Consider the following 19,247-nt stretch of genomic DNA (forward strand, 5'->3'; position numbering starts at 1 on the left):
TGAAATGATATTATTCAATACATTGTTTAAGCAATTAAAAGTCATATGATATATGTAAGAAAAGATGATAAACTAAGTCATTTTAGCGTTACAAGTGCAATGCACTGAAGTAGTATGGGTACTGCTCTATTGTTAATGTCTATACTATTAGATTCATTAGGACTTCAATCATGTAATCTGTATCTTTGTAATATTTTGTCGAACTAGTACCTCTTCCCTTAATTTTCTTAGCTACTATATACGTGTTTGTTTCGATTGTGATGATCATAGAAAGTAAAAGTCTATTTAATATGCGTTGATGAAAGTTACACATCCAGGTAGTAAGATACGCCAAAAATAATTACTCAAGCAACTGGATAAAATTTTGAAATAGTCAGACGTTTCAGACAGCATCCAGTGTCTTTCGTCAGTCACTGTTTCAAAATTTTATCCAGTTGCTTGAGTATATTGTTGGCGTATCTATTTAATATGTAAAGACCTTGATCTACTGTAGGTGTTTTAAGGACAATGACCTGTTTGTTTTAAATTGTTATGAGATACACAATTCAACCCAAAAGGCTGCGATGTATTTTAATTGAATAACCCATTCATCATCATCATAATCTCAATTAAAGTGGCCAGTAAGCCGACTTGAGCTTCTAATTTCGTTTGAAGAGACAAAGGTAAAAAATAGAAGCTTAACTGAAAATCTGTTCTGTATTTACTAGAAACATCATTTTGAAAACTAACGTGTACTAGTAATATGATTGTACCTCTGTATAATTGCTCCTGAAATAGAATCTTATGGCAGAATGTCTAATATTTGCTGGACTGAAATTGCATGGCATTTTGTATATACAATTTCTAATGTATGACGATCGATCCATCCTTAAATGATCATCTATCAAGTTTATACGAAGAGAGAGATGTGCATATATGTTGATGCAAAAATGATTGTCAGCAGATATGGTTTTGAAAGATTAAGAATATCTTTAATGCCAGAGCATTTTTGACGCTTTGAAATCTTCTAGTTGCTGTAATCTTTATGAGATTTAGAAAATCTTAAAAAGATCTTCTAAGAGATGTTTAGCACTTCTTGAGACATTCTCAGTCACTGATGGAAGATAGTTCATGCTATCTTCCCGAAACATCTGGCTCTTTTGAGAATTTTTCCAGTACTGTTACTTGATCTTTCTTGCATCATTATGTAATGTTCTATATATAGATGTCTGGATGCCTAACCTTCAGTGACATATGTGGTAGCCTGGAATCCAAACAGCACAAAGTTTGCATGACTGTATAGTAGTAGTATGACATTTGTGAAGTCAATAAAGACTATCACTGATTAGCTGTACAATATCTGCATCTGTATACATATCTGTCACCTATTAGGGTTAAGTTTGAGCATGACAAAAGACAAATGTCATCAGTACTGTCATTCGTAGTTATGGGAAATGACAGCGCTTTTGACTTTATTCGTCTTCATTAAGAATGTCAGAGATCGGACCACTCCTTCTTTTATACTGTTTTTGTGCCCCCCTAGTTCAGGACGCTCTAACTCGAGTTTAAGATGTTGATCAATCAGCGTAAAGGTTCTAATTTTGCCCTGGTTATAGGCTAGGTTGCCCTGATCTGAAGGTCTACTTCAATATGCACTAGCTAGGTTAGGTTGCTCTGTATGCCCTCCAGGTCGTTTAGCACAATCATCAGTACTAATTATAAGAACTTCAAGAGATGTAAGGCCATACCACGTTATATCCATGCTTCTCAGACATTTTAAAGTAAAATCTAGCAAGAGGAATTTGCCAAAACTGACGCCTGGGGAGGAAGTTCTGACTATACATACTCCCTGAAACCCCTCTGTTTTCATATTGATATTCTACTAATTTTTTTGGGGAAAAAATCCTGGAACCAACCAATTGAAATGGTGAGGCCTAAGTTGCTACCAGCTCACTTTTCCAAGGCCACATCTGACAGCTTCCTCCTCCTCCTTTTCCTCCTTGATATAGGAATGATTGGCCTTGAAATATCTACCTGAAATACAGGGGAGAGTTCTGTTTGGATCTACGTCACAGGGCCCTTGCCCCACCATGGTAACGGGGTTTAAACAATAATCCCCAAATACTGGACAAAAGGACTAAAAAATGATGATTCAATGGGGATGGGACCAGACCTGCAGAAAGATTAACTGAAATAGAATAGGATGGATACCAGACAGAAGTATAGCATAACAGTGTAGTGTAAGTGTACGTTACTGAAGTAAAATATTCCAGCAAGCCACCAAGCTTGCAAAAAGTATTAACTTGGAGGTTCACATGCATTCACTGACAGTCACCAATACTTGTAGAAGTGTCAAATACTGAAAATTAGCTCTTACAAAGGTCATTTCAACATCACTAACATGAACTAAAAGTGCGTCTGATATGAAAACTGCACCCAAAAGTCTTCCAGCATAATGGCGATTTCTAGGAACAAACAATTCATTATTATTCATCATCAATGTTAATATTCAAACAACCAGCATCAGACAATCAACACGCCCAGATTGAGTAAGATTTATCCAAGCCTGTTTGTCAGACTCCAGTCCAGAGCAGCCACCCAGAGCTCACATCTGGGAGGCACACCTACAGCAAGAAGACTGAGGAAAGTCCTTCATGACTTCACAGCCCAGAAAGGGCCAACTAAAAATGTAATAACTAACTTGAAAGGTAAGTTTTGAGAATCCTGAAGGTAAGACATCCGTTTTCTGTACACACATTGGGGAGGAGAGGCCGGAATAGCAGACGAATAACAATAGAAAAGGCATTGATTTCTTTTGCAATGGAGGAACAACATAGGGGCTCGATATAGACCATTTTTCTCATTCCTGTCACATTGCAGCCTGGTTTATACGATCTTAAAAGTTTGCAATCTTATAGGACTGTCTGGAAAGACCCATGACAAAACGTTCATGATGAAATGTCAGCTAAAGGCAGTATTAGGGAGTAAACAACTTGCTGAATATTAATATTCAAAGAGCCCAAACCACACATTTAACAATTTATATATGTAAACATAGTCATTAGATGGATGTTTCAATTCATGTTCATTAAAGATAATTGAAGATTCATGCGAAAAATTACAACCGTGCTTTTTCTGCTCATCTGAAAATCTGAATAAAAGCGTTAACATGAAATACAAGAGGCATCAGATCATGGAATGAACAACCTGCTAAACGTTAATATTCAAACAGCGCGAATCAGACAATTAACCAACCATACACGTAAGACTATATATCACCTGTGTGAAAGCTTTTCAATCTTGTTTATTCGTGTTCATTGAGAATAACGTGGGGTTTTAGCCGTACAACTGTTTTGGGGTAAATGATACAATGTACCTTCTTTAGTATGGTCTAGGAGAACGTTTTGTTGGTGTAAGAAAAATTCAAGGCCCAGAGCTTGTGACTGTCTCAAGTGAGAAACAGGCGTTTGAAGACGTTATATGTTCATGAAATATTTAGGCCTTTTGTACATTTATTATTTTTGACCCATTGCTTGTATAAGGTTGTAACTAGCATAATCTATACCAATTATGTACTGTCTGCCATAAATCTCTCTCTCTCTCTCTCTATATATATATATATATATATTTATATATATAGCATGAATAATGCAAATGTATGAATTTCACATCATCAACCACCAAGGAATTATAGCACTTTGATATCAATGATGCCAATGTTCCACCTACCTTAAAGTACATGTAAATATAAAGTCCTATTGTGAAAATGGGTTCTCTGTGTTTGGGGAGAGCCACCCCCCGCGCACGTAAAAGAACCCACCACACCTTTCGAAAAAGAGTAGGGGCATGCCCCGGTCTGCAATGGTCCAAATCGTTTTGTCTGGAGTTGGTGATGCACTACAAATCACCCGGATGGAGGCCTAGCGAAACTCCGTCTCGTATCAGCCATACGGTGATTTACACTAGTGCTGCGTACCGGTACTGTACCGTAAAAACTGATTAGGTACAGGTCCAAAATACCGGATCATGAAATACCGGTACTGTACCGATATAAATTTACACCAAGTATGTGCTTATTTTGTGACTGATCTCCTGATCTCATGGCCTCATGCAACACCAAACGTGACCAAAGTGACACCTTGGAACAGCGTAACTAGTATGCAACATATCATTCAGGCAGGCTGGGAGTTTTCATAGCAAGGGCAACCTAGTTATGTTCTTTGAATAGAAATACTGACAAGTTGAAAACAGTTTATTGATGTTTATGTCATTATTGAAGCAGTTCAGAAGAACACATGTTAATTTTTCAAATTGTTCAGGTACGGGTACAGGTACAGGTACAGGTCCGGACCTGTACCTTAATCTCCGTACCGGTACATGTACCTGATGTTACGTTTTGGTACGCAGCACTAATTTACACCATTCACCCGGACGGGAGACCTGGCGCATCCCCGTCTTGTATGTCAGCCAACGAAAGGGTATGTCACCCCGTGAAAAGGGCGGTATAACCTCACGTCCACTGATGAGCTACTTGAAAAAGCATCTGATTCTTCACCTGAAATGAGGATGCCTTGAAACGAAAAAAAAACGTGAAAAATACCGGAATTTTCTTCAATGCTTATGGAAATTCAGCCCCAAGTTGCATCTCATTGTGTATATTTCTGTTCAAGCTACCTACATTCCAAATATCATCACGCAGTGTCTCTCTTCTGTTACACTCTTGTGTATTTCCATGCCCTCCTTAAGAGAGCAGCTCCAACAGCAGCAAGGTCGAGCCTTCACTTAAAGAGACTTACATAATATTCTTTGCTACTTATATCTGTCAGCATGTCTTTCTTTCTGCATGTCTGTTTCTGCATCAACACATTATTCATACTACCCCGTATATTTGGTAACTCTCCTGAAAATTCACCTGCATCACAGATCTAGAGGCTTGTAAATTTGATTTTTGTTTCACATAAATTACATTTAATAAGATTAAAGGGTCATATTGTGATCGGAACAGAATACAAAATTCACTGCTTTTGGTTATTTCTCTACATCAGTAGTTGAATCTACCTTATTACACTGCACAGTAATTTTCCTCACGTATGGATGCGACTTTGTTGTGTCGTGCGAACGTCTTGAAAAAAATTATATACGCAATCCCCGTGCACCGCCGCTTGACTTGTCCGCCATTTCGTCCAACATTCCGAGGAACCACCGAACACGCGATCGAACGCGCGACGTTCTGAAGTTTTTTCACTTGTGGTAATTTAAATGTGACGCTCGATCTCCGACCGCAACAGTCGATTCGGTTATTTCTTAGCGTTCTACGCTAGCTTATTTTCATATCATAAAATGGGGCCCGATAAATACTGCTATATTTATATTTACTTATATATATTTATATATGCAAATAAGCTAGATGTTGCGCGTTTTGCGTTTTAGTCGTTTATTAATGATGGAAATGTGACAAATGACGGGAATATGTTGGAAATAAGATACAAATAAGTTGCAAATGTAAATTTGAATGCAGATTTTCCGAAGTCTGAATATTTGTAGTTTTTGCCCACCAAATTCTACAATATGCCCCTTAAGGCAATGCAACATTTTGCATTAATGGTGTTAATTAATTCTTCTCTGATGGTCCAACAGCACTGAGGACGTATTGAGAGGTGAAACCTGGAATCCCCCATTGCTATGTCGCCATAATACAGTGGGTATTGCATTGGACGTGTCTGTGTGTCTGTCTGACTGTGTGTCAACATTGTTGGTTGCAATACTTGCAATGCAGTATGGATAAAGGGTGTGAAGTCGGCCATCTCTGATTGCCTTTTAAGTTATGTAATTCCTGGTACTCGTTCTATCCAGACTGCAGGACGACATGTGGAGAAAGCTGCGACACCTGCTGATTTTCCTTCTCATCATCCTGAAGGAGCCCAACGTGCCAGACGCTGGCTGCAGCTGCGCACCATCATACTGCCAATGCTCCAACCTGGGCATCTCCAGAATTCCTCAGAAACTCCCAACATCCATCAGCGAGTTACATTTGAAAGGTAACCAGATAACTAGTATCCGGCCTGGTGCGTTTTCAAATCTATCAAAGCTCCAAAGTTTGTACCTGAGCGTCAACTACATATCAAGCATTCAGGTTGGCACATTCTCAGACATACCCAAGCTTGAAAACCTGCATCTGAGTAACAACAACATAACAAGCATTCAGGCTGGCACATTCTCAGATCTACCCCAGCTTACACATTTGTTCCTAAGCTACAACAACATACGCAGCATTCAGGGTGGTGCATTTTCAAATACACCGCAGCTTAAAAACCTGCAACTGAGAAACAACATCATAAGCAGCATTCGGGTTGGGACATTCTCAAATCTACCTCAGCTTAAATGCTTGGACATGAGCTGCAACAACATACACAGCATTCAGCATGGTACATTCTCAAATCTAGCTCAGCTTACAGATTTGGTCCTGAACCACAACAACATACGCAGCATTCAGGGTGGCACATTTTCAAATCTACCCCAGCTTAAAGACCTGCAACTTCGTTCCAACAACATAACCAGCATTCAGGTTGGCACATTTTCAAATCTACCCAAGTTTACATTCGTGTGCCTGAACCACAACAACATACGCAGTATTCTGCGTGGCACATTCTCAAATATACCTATGCTTACAAGCTTGTTACTGATGATCAGCAACATAACCAGCATTCAGGCTGGCACATTCTCAAATCTACCCAAGCTCGAACTTTTGTTCCTGGGAAACAACAACATACGCAGTATTCAGCGAGGTACATTCTCAGATCTACCTAAGCTCCGTAAGCTGTATCTGAACTACAACCAGATAACTAACGTCCAGTCTGGCGCATTCTCAAATCTACCCAAGCTCGAACTTTTGTACTTACAGTCAAACCAGCTATCTACCCTTCCCCTATCAGTCCATCACATCTTTGAATCCATCTCTTATCTACGTATTGACAACAACCCCTGGCACTGTGACTGTAAGATGACTCCCTTGAGGCAAAAAATGATTGAATCTCCTTCAGTTCTAGAACAGATAAGATGTGCCCAACCTACCAACCTTTCAGGACAAAAACTTAAATATGTCAATCCCAAAGATCTGATCTGTAAAGACCGGAGTAGATCAACACCACCTGTTGATGCCCTAAACGTATTCAGTTCATCTGCAATGTCAACATCTTCTTCACCATTTGGCGATACAGACAGAAATGCACGATCGACTGCAAATCCTGCAGGCTCCACATCTGCCACACTGGTTGCTGATTCCCAATTTCAAATTACAGATAACTGTCACAATGGCACTATTACCTCTCACTTTTACTGGCACTTCAAACGAAATGTTGACTCAACAGGGGACACTGAATGGAAAGGCTTGACAAATATAACAATGGCACCATTAGCTTCAACTCTTGCCGTCACTGGTACTTCCCATGAATCTGGTCCCAGTTTCCACCTAACTGTTGTCAGTTCATCTGTTGTTGGTTTAGTGTTGACTCTCATAGTTGCTGTCACTATCACAATCTGGTGCAAAAGGAGGGTAAGGAATTCTGGTTCAGCTTTGCACAAAACAAACACCACAGATATAATGAACCATTATGAAAGTGACAACACAAACACCACAGCTGATAGTGGACATCACCAGTATGAAGATGTAGATAAACAACATAATCAGACAGGACAGGGCCAGTCTCAGGCCATCGCCAAACCCAATACAAACACCCCAGCTCCTGTAGTGAACAGTAATTATGACCAACAGTATGAAGATATGAACCAGCATAATCAGACAGGGCAGAGCAAGTCTCAGCTTATTACTAAAACCAACACAAACACCACAACTGTATTGATAAGTGATTATGATCAACAGTATGAAGATATGAGCCAACATGATCAGACAGGGCAGAGCCAGTCTCAGGCCACCACTCAATCCAACACAAACACTACACCCGCTGTAACAGTCAGTGGTCATGATCAGACAGTGTATCAGGCTATCACCGAATCGTTGGACATGAACAATCCATCATATAACACAGGGCCGACTGCTTCAAAGTCAAAGCTGGATTCTCTGTACAAAGTTGTGGGCCAGTATCAGGACATCGTTAAACCCAACACAAACACCAGCACTGCCGCAATGACCAGTGGTCATGATCAGACATGGCAGGGTCAGTTTCTGGCCATCACTGAATCCAACACAAGCACTACAGCTGCTGTACTGAACTGTGGTAATGGCCAGATAGGGCAGGGCCAGTCTCAGGCTAACACTCAATCTCTGAAAGTTGGAAATATATCACATAGAGAAGTGATAGCTGCCTTACAGCCAAATCCTATGTATGTAGGTTTCAAAACACCACTGAAGGTCCCAACATCTACCGAAATAGGCAGTGGTCATGATCACACAGGGCAGGGCCAGTCTCAGGCTAACACTCAATCTCTAAAAGTTGGAAATCTATCACATGACCAAGTCAAAGCTGCCTTACAGCCAAATCCTATATATGTAGATGTGGGAACACCACCAAAGGGCCCAACATCTACAGAAATAAGCAGTGGTCATAATCAGACAGGACAGGGCCAGTCTCAGACCAACACTCAATCTCTGATAGTTGGAAATCTCTCACATGATGAAGTGCTAGCTGCCTTACAGCCAAATCCTATATATGTAGATGTGGGAACACCACCAAAGGGTCCAACATCTACAGAAATAAGCAGTGGTCATAATCAGACAGGACAGGGCCAGTCTCAGACCAACGCTCAATCTCTGAAAGTTGGAAATCTCTCACATGATGAAGTGATAGCTGCCTTACAGCCAAATACTATGTATGTAGATGTGGGAACACCATCAAAGGGTCCAAAGTCTACAGAAATAAGCAGTGGTCAAGATCAGACAGGGAAGGACCAGTCTAAGGCTAACAGTCAATCTCTGAAAGTTGAAAATCTATCACACGATGAAGTGCTAGCTGCCTTACAGATGAACCCTATGTATGCAGGTCTGAAAACGCCAGTAAAAGACCTGATATCTACAAAAATGAGAAGTGGTCATGATCAGACCATGGGGACAGGGCAGGGCCAGTCTCAGGCCATCACTGAATCCAACGCATACACTACAGGTGCTGTAATGACCAGTGGACATGATCAGACAGGGCAGGGCCAGTCTCACACTCCATCTCTGAAAGTTGGAAATCTCTCACATGACCAAGTGCTAGCTGCCTTACAGCCAAATACTATGTATGTTGAGGTGGGAACACCACCGAAGGGCCCAACATCTGCAGAAATTAGCAGTGGTCATGATCAGACAGGACAGGGTCAGTATCAGAATGACTAGAATGACTTAGAATGATGACTTGGAATCTAAAGGTTCTTGGTTGAAATCCCTAGCATGCCCCATTGTTGCGCCCTTGGGAAAGACGCTTTACATCTATTTGCTCACTCACCTCGACTCGGGTGAAAATGGGTACCTAGCTTTTGACAAATATTTATACATTACACATAACATAAAGAGTTTCCTCTGGAGAGCTTTGGAGACGTCTCTTCATCAATCCTGTATTAGATTCGGTTAGAGACGTCCTCTCGGAAGGGCCTAAAGCCGGAGGTCCCGTGTTTGAGAGCCACACATCGAGCACGTTAAAGAACGTTAACCCACCACACTTAGTAAGAGTACGCCTGGAGTTCTTCCTGATGCGAGTGGATTAAACCTTACAGCCTGGTCTGTTATGCAGGCTGTAGACACCGACAGTTTACTGAAACCAGCTCAGGTGCGCACCCGGGGGAGCCACCATCTCAAGTTTCAAACTATCTACGCTAGAACCAAGGACCAACACATACAAACACTCATACTTCCCCCGTACTATTCCCCAGTGGAATGCCCTGCCTGGCACGGTTGTAATGGCTCCCACCGTTGAGTCGTTCCGTGCCAGGCTGGAGGCCTGCCCGCCTTAGCCCGGGACCTCAACTCCCCCCTACTTTGTCCCTGATAGGGCTATATGGGGGTAACAACGATGTAGATGTATTTATTGTACAAAACTGGTGTGTTATGCCTGAATGCTGTTTATCGGGTAGAAAATGGAAATTCCAACACTATTTTGGTGACCCAGTCACAAAATGCCTTGATCACTCTCGGCCCATGAATGGGGTACCATTGTAAATAAAAGAGTAAAGTCAAAGTAGAGATAAAACAAAAGTTTCCCAACTTTCCGCGTTAGGCGTTATTAGTTCTGGTAAATTGTACGGAGTAGAAATGCTGCATGGAATGATATCACTCATGATGACTTTTCAAACTTATGCCTTTACCGTGGTAAGCACTGAGTACTGAAGTTCAAAATCTGTTCAGTGATATGTTCACTTTTGTGTTTAGCAGAAAGGCCATTTCTGTAAATACAAGTAACTTGATTGTACCACTTATCACTCGTGCGATTTCATATAATGGCATATTGTGTAAGACATGAAGGAATGAAATCACATGTACGTTTTGTATATATGCACGATAATGGATCTGACCTGAAATTATTAGAAGTTATAACATGGTCATGGAGAGATGTTTATATTGTTTGTGCAATGATTGACTGCAGATGTGGTATTGAGAAGACTTTAGAGAGGTGTTTAAAAGAATCTCTATGAGATGTTCTTAACAATGCTTGAGCCTTTCACTGATGAAAGATAGCGGATGCTGAGACATCTGACTCTTTGATAATTCTTGAAGTTGCTTGACTTATCTTACGTAATGTTCTACTTGGATCTGTAACCTTCATTGATGTGGTTGAGACAGATGTTCATGTATATTGGTGAATGTTTAGTAATCAGCAGATGTGGGTTTGAGAAGATATTCTGTCACTGATGAAAGATAGTGATTGCTGTCTGAAACATGTCTTTTGTGAATTTATCCAGTTGCTTGATTAATTGTGTATTACATAATGTTCTTAATGTCTAACCTTCATTCGCAAACTAGACATAGTACCTCAATGAAGATTGTACAAGACTGAAATAGTATGTATATTTTGTATACATGATGGTGGATCCAACCTGGAGAGAGATGTATATGAGAGGTTTTGAGAGATTTAAAAGAAACTTTGAAAGATATTTATGAGAGAGTTGAGACAGTTTGAGAGAGCACATAGTTTACATTACTGTATATATATTATTTTTAAAAACGTATTAATGTATATTATGACATTTGTTTGGACTTGTATGTCAATCACAATATATATATATATATATATATATATATATATATATATATATATATATATATATATATATATATATATATATATATATATATATATATATAATATATATATATATAATGTCATAATAAACGTATTAATGTATATTATGACATTTGTTTGGACTTGTATGTCAATCACAATATATATATATATATATATATATTATATATATATATATATATACATAATATATATATATATAGAGAGAGAGAGAGAGAGAGAGACAGAAAGAAAGAGGGAGAGAGAGTTGTACTTTCAGATGGGACGTAAAGTTGGCGGCCCTGTGAAAGAACACAACACACTTATTGAAAAGAGTAGGGCAGCTGTGCCTGCCTAAAAACATGAGTCGTAGTCAGGCCGCATTCCACTACAGCTACTCGAAAAAGTACCATGCTTCAATTCAAATGAAGATCACAGAAGTAGAAGAAAGGTAAACTGATCCAAACAGTCAGCATTAATTAAACAGCTTAATTGTCTATTTAGTCAAAAACCACAATGAAGACTTGGGTTTTGCCCATTCAATTTTTTAATGATATTTTTTCAATAAGCAAAACTTAAAAGTTTATACCTGCATATAAAATGGTGATATCTACCTTATTAATACAACCGTTGTTTAACTTCTTCATTCAAAATGGAATAAAACATACAGTATACCTTGTATCTTTACAGTAGACAAATAATGAAATTAAAAGACTTCCCTGTACAAATGTATCAAAAAGTGCCTTTTGCTTGGCTTGCAACACATGGTATAAACTGTATCATTCACAAGGCTACCATATAGAATTTCACACAGTACATCTTTTCACTCTAAAGGATATGTGTACCTATAGCTTACTAGAACCTGAGCTGCCAGTGTACAAATATTCTATTACACTGATGAAATCACTCTCATTAGAGCCATATTGCACAAATATGAAGGTACATTAAATAAGAAATAACAAAATTTCCCTGAATGAATCTTATAAGTTGTTTCCTGCCAGTACATGTCTGAGAAGAGTAACTGACAAAACATCTCAACTCTTCCAAAGGTCTGTGCAATCTAGAGGTAGCATTTGGAATTAGTTTTGACATTCTTTAAGAACAGTTCTCCCACCCTTTAAGATGTGACATAATCTTAAGTTTCCCCATCCTTCCGGTAAGTTCCCCCATACTTTAAGACATCTTCAGGTAAGTTCTCCCTTTCTTTAAGACATGACACATCTCCAGGTGACCGGTTCCTTTAAAACAAGCCACATCTCCAGGGACCTGGTTCCTTTAAGACGTGACACATGTCCAGGTGCCGGGTTCCTCACATCCTGATCCTGACCAGCTCCTCCAGAGCCAGCCTGCGTAGCCGGTTGAAGTCCACGTCCAGGTGGCTGCGCCAGTACCGCCGGTCGCGACCCCACACCTGAACCAGGTGACAAACACACGTCAGTACTGCATATCTCAACTAAAGGGTAAAAAATAACCCTGTGGATAACAACCCACTGCTCCTACGACTTCAAAAAAGCCTTTGGACCACCTTTATCTGACTGTTCAGTACCGCCGGTCTCGACCCCACACCTGAACCAGGTGACAAACACACGTCAGTACTGCATACCTCCACTAAAAGGTAAAAAATAACCCTGTGGATAACAACCCACTGCTCCTACGACTTCAAAAAGGCCTTTCAACCACCTTTATCTGACTGTTCAGTACCATCAATCTCAGCCCCATACCTGAACCGGCAACAAATACACATCAGTCACACTGCTTTTTGCAATGATGTGAAAACACATTTCTTAAACAAACCCTCCCGAAAATTCGGAAAAAGGTTACTTTAAGGTCCACATATCATTAAAAAAAAGCATGCTTTTTTCCTTTATTCTAGTACAGTATGTTGAGACACAGTTTCAGGGAGTATAAATAGTCAGCTTTTCTCCAAGCCCTCTGATGTCTTGCTTTTTGCTTTTCACCTGAGCAGGGTAGCAGGGGCTGGTGATCCCGTGGAAGATGCGAGCAACGGCACGGCCGGTGAAGGTCCTGTCGTGGTGGAGGCACACGAAGCTGCGGACGTCCGCCCGCACCTGGCCCTCGTTCTTCAGCGGCACCTGCAACGGAGATGTCAAGGAGTTTAGGTTTCTTAAACTAAGGAGCATTCCATTCCAGTAGCAGGTCATTTATCAGAGACTACTGTAAATCAATTTATCATTGGGATTGAGACGTCAAGGAGTTCAGGTTTCTTAAAGAAATGGTGAGTCAAGTCAAGGCCTTTATTTTCCTTTGAAATGCTTGTTTGGCCACATGGCCGCTTTTTAACAAGGTCAAAGTGGAGGGGGAGGGGTCACGAATAGGAGTCAAGAAAAAACTTTTTACATGTAATGTATGTAGTAAACATCATTCCAGTCATACATGATAAGTAGAAATAAATACAGGAATACATCAATAAGTAGTGGGACACAGGGCATCCACTGGGGTCCACTGCAAATTTAGGCGGTCTAACTTCCTTGTTTTCTTCCTTGTACTTGAGTCCAAAAGACCCCTGGACCCCGTGCTAGCTAAAAGCCCCATGCAACCCCACCTGTTCCTCCTCCTCGTCCCCACAGCTGTCGGAAGAAGCGTTGAGTGTCGGCTCCTTCTCGAAGTACTCCCTGAGCGTCGTCTTGAGCCGCTCGCTCCGAGTCTGGTCCACCTCCTCAGCACAGTGCCAGAACTCGTCGTGGGACACGCTGAAGAAGGCAAAAGGCCATACCATAAGAGACATTTGTATGTACTGACAAATGAGATATCATTCTAAAGGGTCATAAAAAAGCCTTTCAGTGACGTGAGACACAATGCTACTCATTCTTGAGGTTCTTGAGTCATGCTGACTACAATAGTCTGAAAACACAAACAGACAGACACACACAGACATGCCACACAATAAACAATATCTCCGTTTTTGATGGAGATAAAAACAATTACATGTATAGCAGTTATACCAGCTATACAGATACAGCTGGTGTGTTACGCCGAATGGAGGTTATAACGACTATATAGATGCAGATGCAGATACAAAATATGTCTTACTCTGTGAGTGCGTCGAACACGGCCTTGAGCTGCCTGAGCTCCGTCCGCTCCTGGGACTCAACGCGGCCGTACAGGAAATCCGACACCACGTCGAGCTCGTCGTCAGTAAGATCGCCCGGCGCCCGCAGAAGGAACGACACGTCCGTGAACTCCACCACCAGGCCCGTCCGCTGGTAACCTGCAGCGCAGAAGAGACCCCTATCAGTTATGGACGAAAGTGCAGTTCCCAAAGACAATCGTTATCAATCATTATAAACCCCACCAGCGCAAGACTGTCCGCTGGAAACCTGCCGTGGTGCAGAAGAGACCCCTATTGATTTTTGACAAAAGTGCAGTTCCCAAAGACTGTGGTAAAAGCAATCCTTATCAATCATTATGAACTCAACTAGCAGGCCTGTCCGCTGGTAACCTGCAGTGGTGCAGAAGAGACCCCTACTGATTTTGGACAAAAGTGCAGTTCCCAAAGACAATGGCCTATGGCTAAAGTAATCCTTATCAATCATTGAGCAAACTTCAGTTTCGAAAGCATAACTAAGAGAGATCCCTATTGATCATGGCGCAAACTACAATCCCCAAAGCTAAGAGGGTTTATCTCTGCCACCTGCTTGTCTGTTAAGTTCAAAGGCTGCAACTTTCAGAAGTACAAAAGAGACCCACAAAACTAGTTTCAGCAGCACATCCAAAAGAGCCCCCTATTGATTATTGATAGAACTGCAGTGTTACATACAGAATGGTCACCATTGATTGTAATCCAGGTATTTCCTGACACATGTTTGTCTCATTGGCTGGCAACGTTTAAAAATGCATCCCTGCACAAAAGTACTTTTATAACATATCTAAGATAAGAGAGGCCCCTATCAATTACAGACAGAACTGCAGTTTCAAAAGCAAAGCACAGTCATCTGTGATTCTGGTTCAGGCCTTTCCCCACCTCCTGTGTTCGTCCTCTTCCACTTGAGCGCCCGGCAGTCCCTCCTGACTGGATCCAGGTCCCACCCCATCTTGTCTGCCAGCTCCACCACGTTGAACTCTAACCTGCAGGGACAAAGGTTAAAGGTTAAAGGTGACCTGCTAAAGGTCCCACCCCATCTTGTCTGCCAGCTCCACCACGTTGAACTCTAACCTGCAGGGACAGAGGTTAAAGGTTAAGGGTAACCGGCTAAAGGTCCCACCCCATCTTGTCTGCCAGCGCCACCACGTTGAACTCTAACCTGCAGGGACAGAGGTTAAAGACAACAGACAAGTGTGACAATTTATAGAACTGTTTGAATTGTACAAGAAAAAAATCCTTCGGATCGGATAAAACTTTAGCCTGGGTATCATCCTCCGTAGTATCAAAACACTGGTTCAATCTTTTCTTGGTTACCAAGCGGAAACATTGAGCCAGTGGTTACTACGGAGGATGGTACCCAGGCTAATTTCTTTATTAGAGTTGATCGCAATGTGAAAGGGAAGGCAAAATACGTGCTAAGCACCTTTACAAGTTACCCTCCCACTAGCCTGAGGTCCTGAAATAAATTTAGTTGCCCGGCGTTGCACCCCTCCAACTAGAGACATAAGCTTCTTAGAGTGTGGAGACCACAAAGGAGAGCAATATTCTAATTTACTTCTGACCAATGTGGCATACAGTGCTTTACAGACATCAATGTTAGCGTAGTAAGACTTGACAGTCAAACAGTCGAGCCCAGTCTGACCTGTCGCTGGCAGAGTGGTCCACTCCCTTCTTCCTGTCCATGGCGACCGCCGCGGCGATGATGGGATTCGTCCGGGCCAGTTGCCGTAGCAACCCTGGTCCCCCGTAGAACTGGATGGTGCAGAAGGCTCTGATTGGCTGGAGCACCTCGATCCACTTCCTCTGGTGCAGTTCCAGGTAGCACAGCAAGGTGGCGATGCCTGCAGAAGCAAGGGGGGATAAACATGTACAACAAAGTCGTAAATTTAAACAAGAATTCTTGTCAACTTTATTTGGAGGAAGAGGAAATTTCGAAAAAGAAGAGAATAAATGATATTTCTTTTCACTTAATAGGTTAGAAAAATAGAAGCCAAGTCCTCTAATCGGTTTTGAGTCAGTACTGTCTCCAAACAAGTGTGAAGGACCCATAGCTGACCTTCTTCCGTCATGTCCAGTGCCTGCACAGCAGCTTCTATAGGCACTGCCACCACATGCCCAGGACACCTACAAGGCAGGGTGTCCTCAGAACTGTCGGTAGTTGCATGGTTGGAAACTGTGCAAGTTGTGTTCTGGTCGTTGTTAGGAGAGTCAGGGTCAGCAGACACTTGTGCGGGGGTGTCACAGTCTTCAGACAGCATGGCGTAGTCGATCCCATCGTCTTCGAATTCTGCATCCTAGAAAATGAGAAAGAACTTTAGCTCATGCATCATGATTCATCATGATCTCCAAGGCTAAACATGTGTTACAAGAACACAACTTTAACAGTCAAGCCAAGCTCTCACAAGCTCTCAAACAAGGGATCTCCCTGCTACATGCTCATTACTCATAGTATCTGAGTGGATCCGTGGCTAAACTTTCTCTGTTTGTATTATGTGTTTTTGTATCATTTTGTGAAATGCAATAAAGATAATAATAATTCTAAAAAATCTGCAGTCAAAGTAAAACAAAGAAAGTGCCCCTGACCTGCACCTGCGAAGCTCTCTCGTGTCTCTGCTGCTGTTGTAGCTTCTCGCGACACCGGCAGCGCGGGAAGATTTTCCTCAGGAGCTTCTTCACTGTCGTTCTGTCAACCGAGTTGCCGTAGGTGTGGCGTCGCAACTCACACAGGTCAGAACCCTGGGGAGACAGGAAAAACAATCTCAAAATCAACAAATCAACAGTCTAAAAGATCTCTAAACCTGATGTCCTGTTGCACTACCGTGGAAAGTCACCAGGAGGCCCATAATCTAATAGTTTCTTCATTTTGCCAACACCTGCTGACATACCATATCATAAAGATCAATGCTCAAGATCTAAGGATGGCTTGCCACATAATTTTCAAAGCTTTCTGCAGTTCTAGTTTGAACGGCCAGGTGTCTCTCTCAAATCAGCATGGAGGAAAAGGTTTCAGTGCGACAGTTTTTCGTCCCTGCCTGCCCTTCCAGTCAAAACTTTTGTTGGGGGAATAAAAAGTACCTGCAGTTCTACTACGAACTGCTAGGTGTCTCCCTTACATCAGAAATGAGGAAGAGGTATCAGTGCTAACATTTCCCAAGTGCCCCACCCTGCCTTAGTTCTCAAAACTTTTGATGGATAAAAAAGTACTTGCAGTTCTAGTACGAACTGCTAGATGTCTCTCTTACTTTGGGGAAGCATTGGGGAAGACGTGACAGTACAAATGATCCCCAAACCCAGCCGTAGTTCTCAAAACATTTGACGTAATGAAAAGTGCTTGCAGTTTTATCAAAAGTTACTAGGTGTCTCCCTTACATCAGCGTTGAGGAAGAGGTGACAGTGCGATGGTTTCCCGTCCCTGCCAGCCCTCCCGATCTCCTGCACGTAGTTCTCAAAGCTCTTGGGCATGTTGTAGTGGATGATGGCTCGCACGTCGGACTTGTCCAGGCCCATGCCAAACGCGACCGTTGCCACGACGATGCGGAGCTCTCCCGACATGAAGCGCTTCTGGATCTGGCGACGCTGCGCGGCGGACTTGCCGGCATGGTAGCAGTCTGCCAGCCACTTCACCTGGGGAGGTCCTTTTTCTGTAAGAGGGAAATGGAAATGTTACATCTCAGTACAGCTATAGTGAGTTATTCTTCCACTGGTTACAGTACTAGTTAGGCTGTCAGAAAGGCCAGCCACCCTGTCAGCATGTCTACAGGACTGCCTTCACACGTGAGGGGGCGACGGGGAAGGGAACCCACATCAATCGTGACAATGGAAGAAGCAAGAAAAAGAGAATAGTAAGAGGACAGATGCTGTGTACAGTATATACACTCCTTTGTACTGACATACTGGTAACAGTCTGTCAGCTACTTGACTTTGGGAGGTCATTTTCCTGTAAAAGGGAAATGGACATGTTACATCTCAGTACATTTATAGCGTGTTATTCTTCCACTGGTTTTAGTAAGAGGACAGATGCTGTGTACAGAATATACACTAGCTTCATTTGGGGTGGCCCTTTTTCTGTAATCTCCAAGCAGATCTCTACGGGGGCAAATTCATATCAGCCGGCCAGAATCTACTGATCAAGATTTGCATGATATACACCAATGTCCTGTCACTGTCACTAATATTCATCTGCCCCCCGACCTGATATCAGAACTGCCTTCAGGACATTAGGACCAAACAAAAGGTGGTTAAACAGGTGCCCTTAAGCCTTGGGTCAGCAACGATACACCTGTTCCCTAGGACCACCTGTTGGTGTTCACTCAAGCAGGGAAATAGATCCAGATAGAGAACCAGGGATTATTGCAACACTAAGGGCTCCTTTGTTCCTAAGGCCTTGATTTAGATTGGCAACTGAGCTGCATGACTAATAGTGTCCCTATCTCCTAATCATAAACAAAGAGTCTATCATATCATATCACCGCCCAATGCATCTAGCACAAGTTGCGAAGGACAACACATGAGCTCAATTATTATCAAGTTTCATGACAATAATCTAGTAGCTTGTTGAAGTAGCTTTGTGAAGGGTCAGCTCCAGCTTATGAGTCTGTGGCAAGTTACAAGTAGTGCCCAATTTCCCCCAGTCCAGCCACAGGTCAGCAGATACACCTGTTCCCTGGTGCTCGTTCAAGCTGAAAGATGGGCTCCTTTGTTACCAATCTTCAACTGAGCTTAACTACTTTTATAGGGTCCCTACTTCCTACTTACAAACAAAGAGTTCATTCTGCGATATCACCACCCAACAAATTTAGCTCGTTTTCTGATGGACAACATGTGAGCTAAATGTTATAAATTCTTATTGGAACTATCTTCTAGTTTTGCAGTAGCTGCCCAAAGGGCCTGATCCAGCTTATGAATTTGTGGGGAGTTACAAGTGTTAAAACGTGTGTCCAAAATCCCTCAGTCCA

General features: G+C 41.9%; 1 protein-coding gene across 1 annotated transcript in view; it reads right to left on the reverse strand.

Moving 5' to 3' along the window:
* Positions 1-11,718: 11,718 nt before the first annotated feature.
* Positions 11,719-19,247, reverse strand: part of LOC136438311 (ATP-dependent DNA helicase Q4-like) — a 34,405-nt gene continuing 26,876 nt past the window's right edge. The window contains exons 4-12 of the mRNA XM_066433073.1: positions 17,662-17,933; positions 16,876-17,028; positions 16,349-16,586; positions 15,935-16,133; positions 15,172-15,275; positions 14,241-14,418; positions 13,753-13,900; positions 13,148-13,282; positions 11,719-12,600 (exon numbers count right to left, since the gene is read on the reverse strand). Coding sequence (XP_066289170.1) covers positions 12,499-12,600; positions 13,148-13,282; positions 13,753-13,900; positions 14,241-14,418; positions 15,172-15,275; positions 15,935-16,133; positions 16,349-16,586; positions 16,876-17,028; positions 17,662-17,933 — 1,529 coding nt within the window. The 3' untranslated portion in view covers positions 11,719-12,498. The remainder of the gene's footprint in view (positions 12,601-13,147; positions 13,283-13,752; positions 13,901-14,240; positions 14,419-15,171; positions 15,276-15,934; positions 16,134-16,348; positions 16,587-16,875; positions 17,029-17,661; positions 17,934-19,247) is intronic.

This window comes from Branchiostoma lanceolatum, chromosome 7 (genome assembly GCF_035083965.1).
Source record: "Branchiostoma lanceolatum isolate klBraLanc5 chromosome 7, klBraLanc5.hap2, whole genome shotgun sequence".
NCBI classification, from domain to species: domain Eukaryota; kingdom Metazoa; phylum Chordata; class Leptocardii; order Amphioxiformes; family Branchiostomatidae; genus Branchiostoma; species Branchiostoma lanceolatum.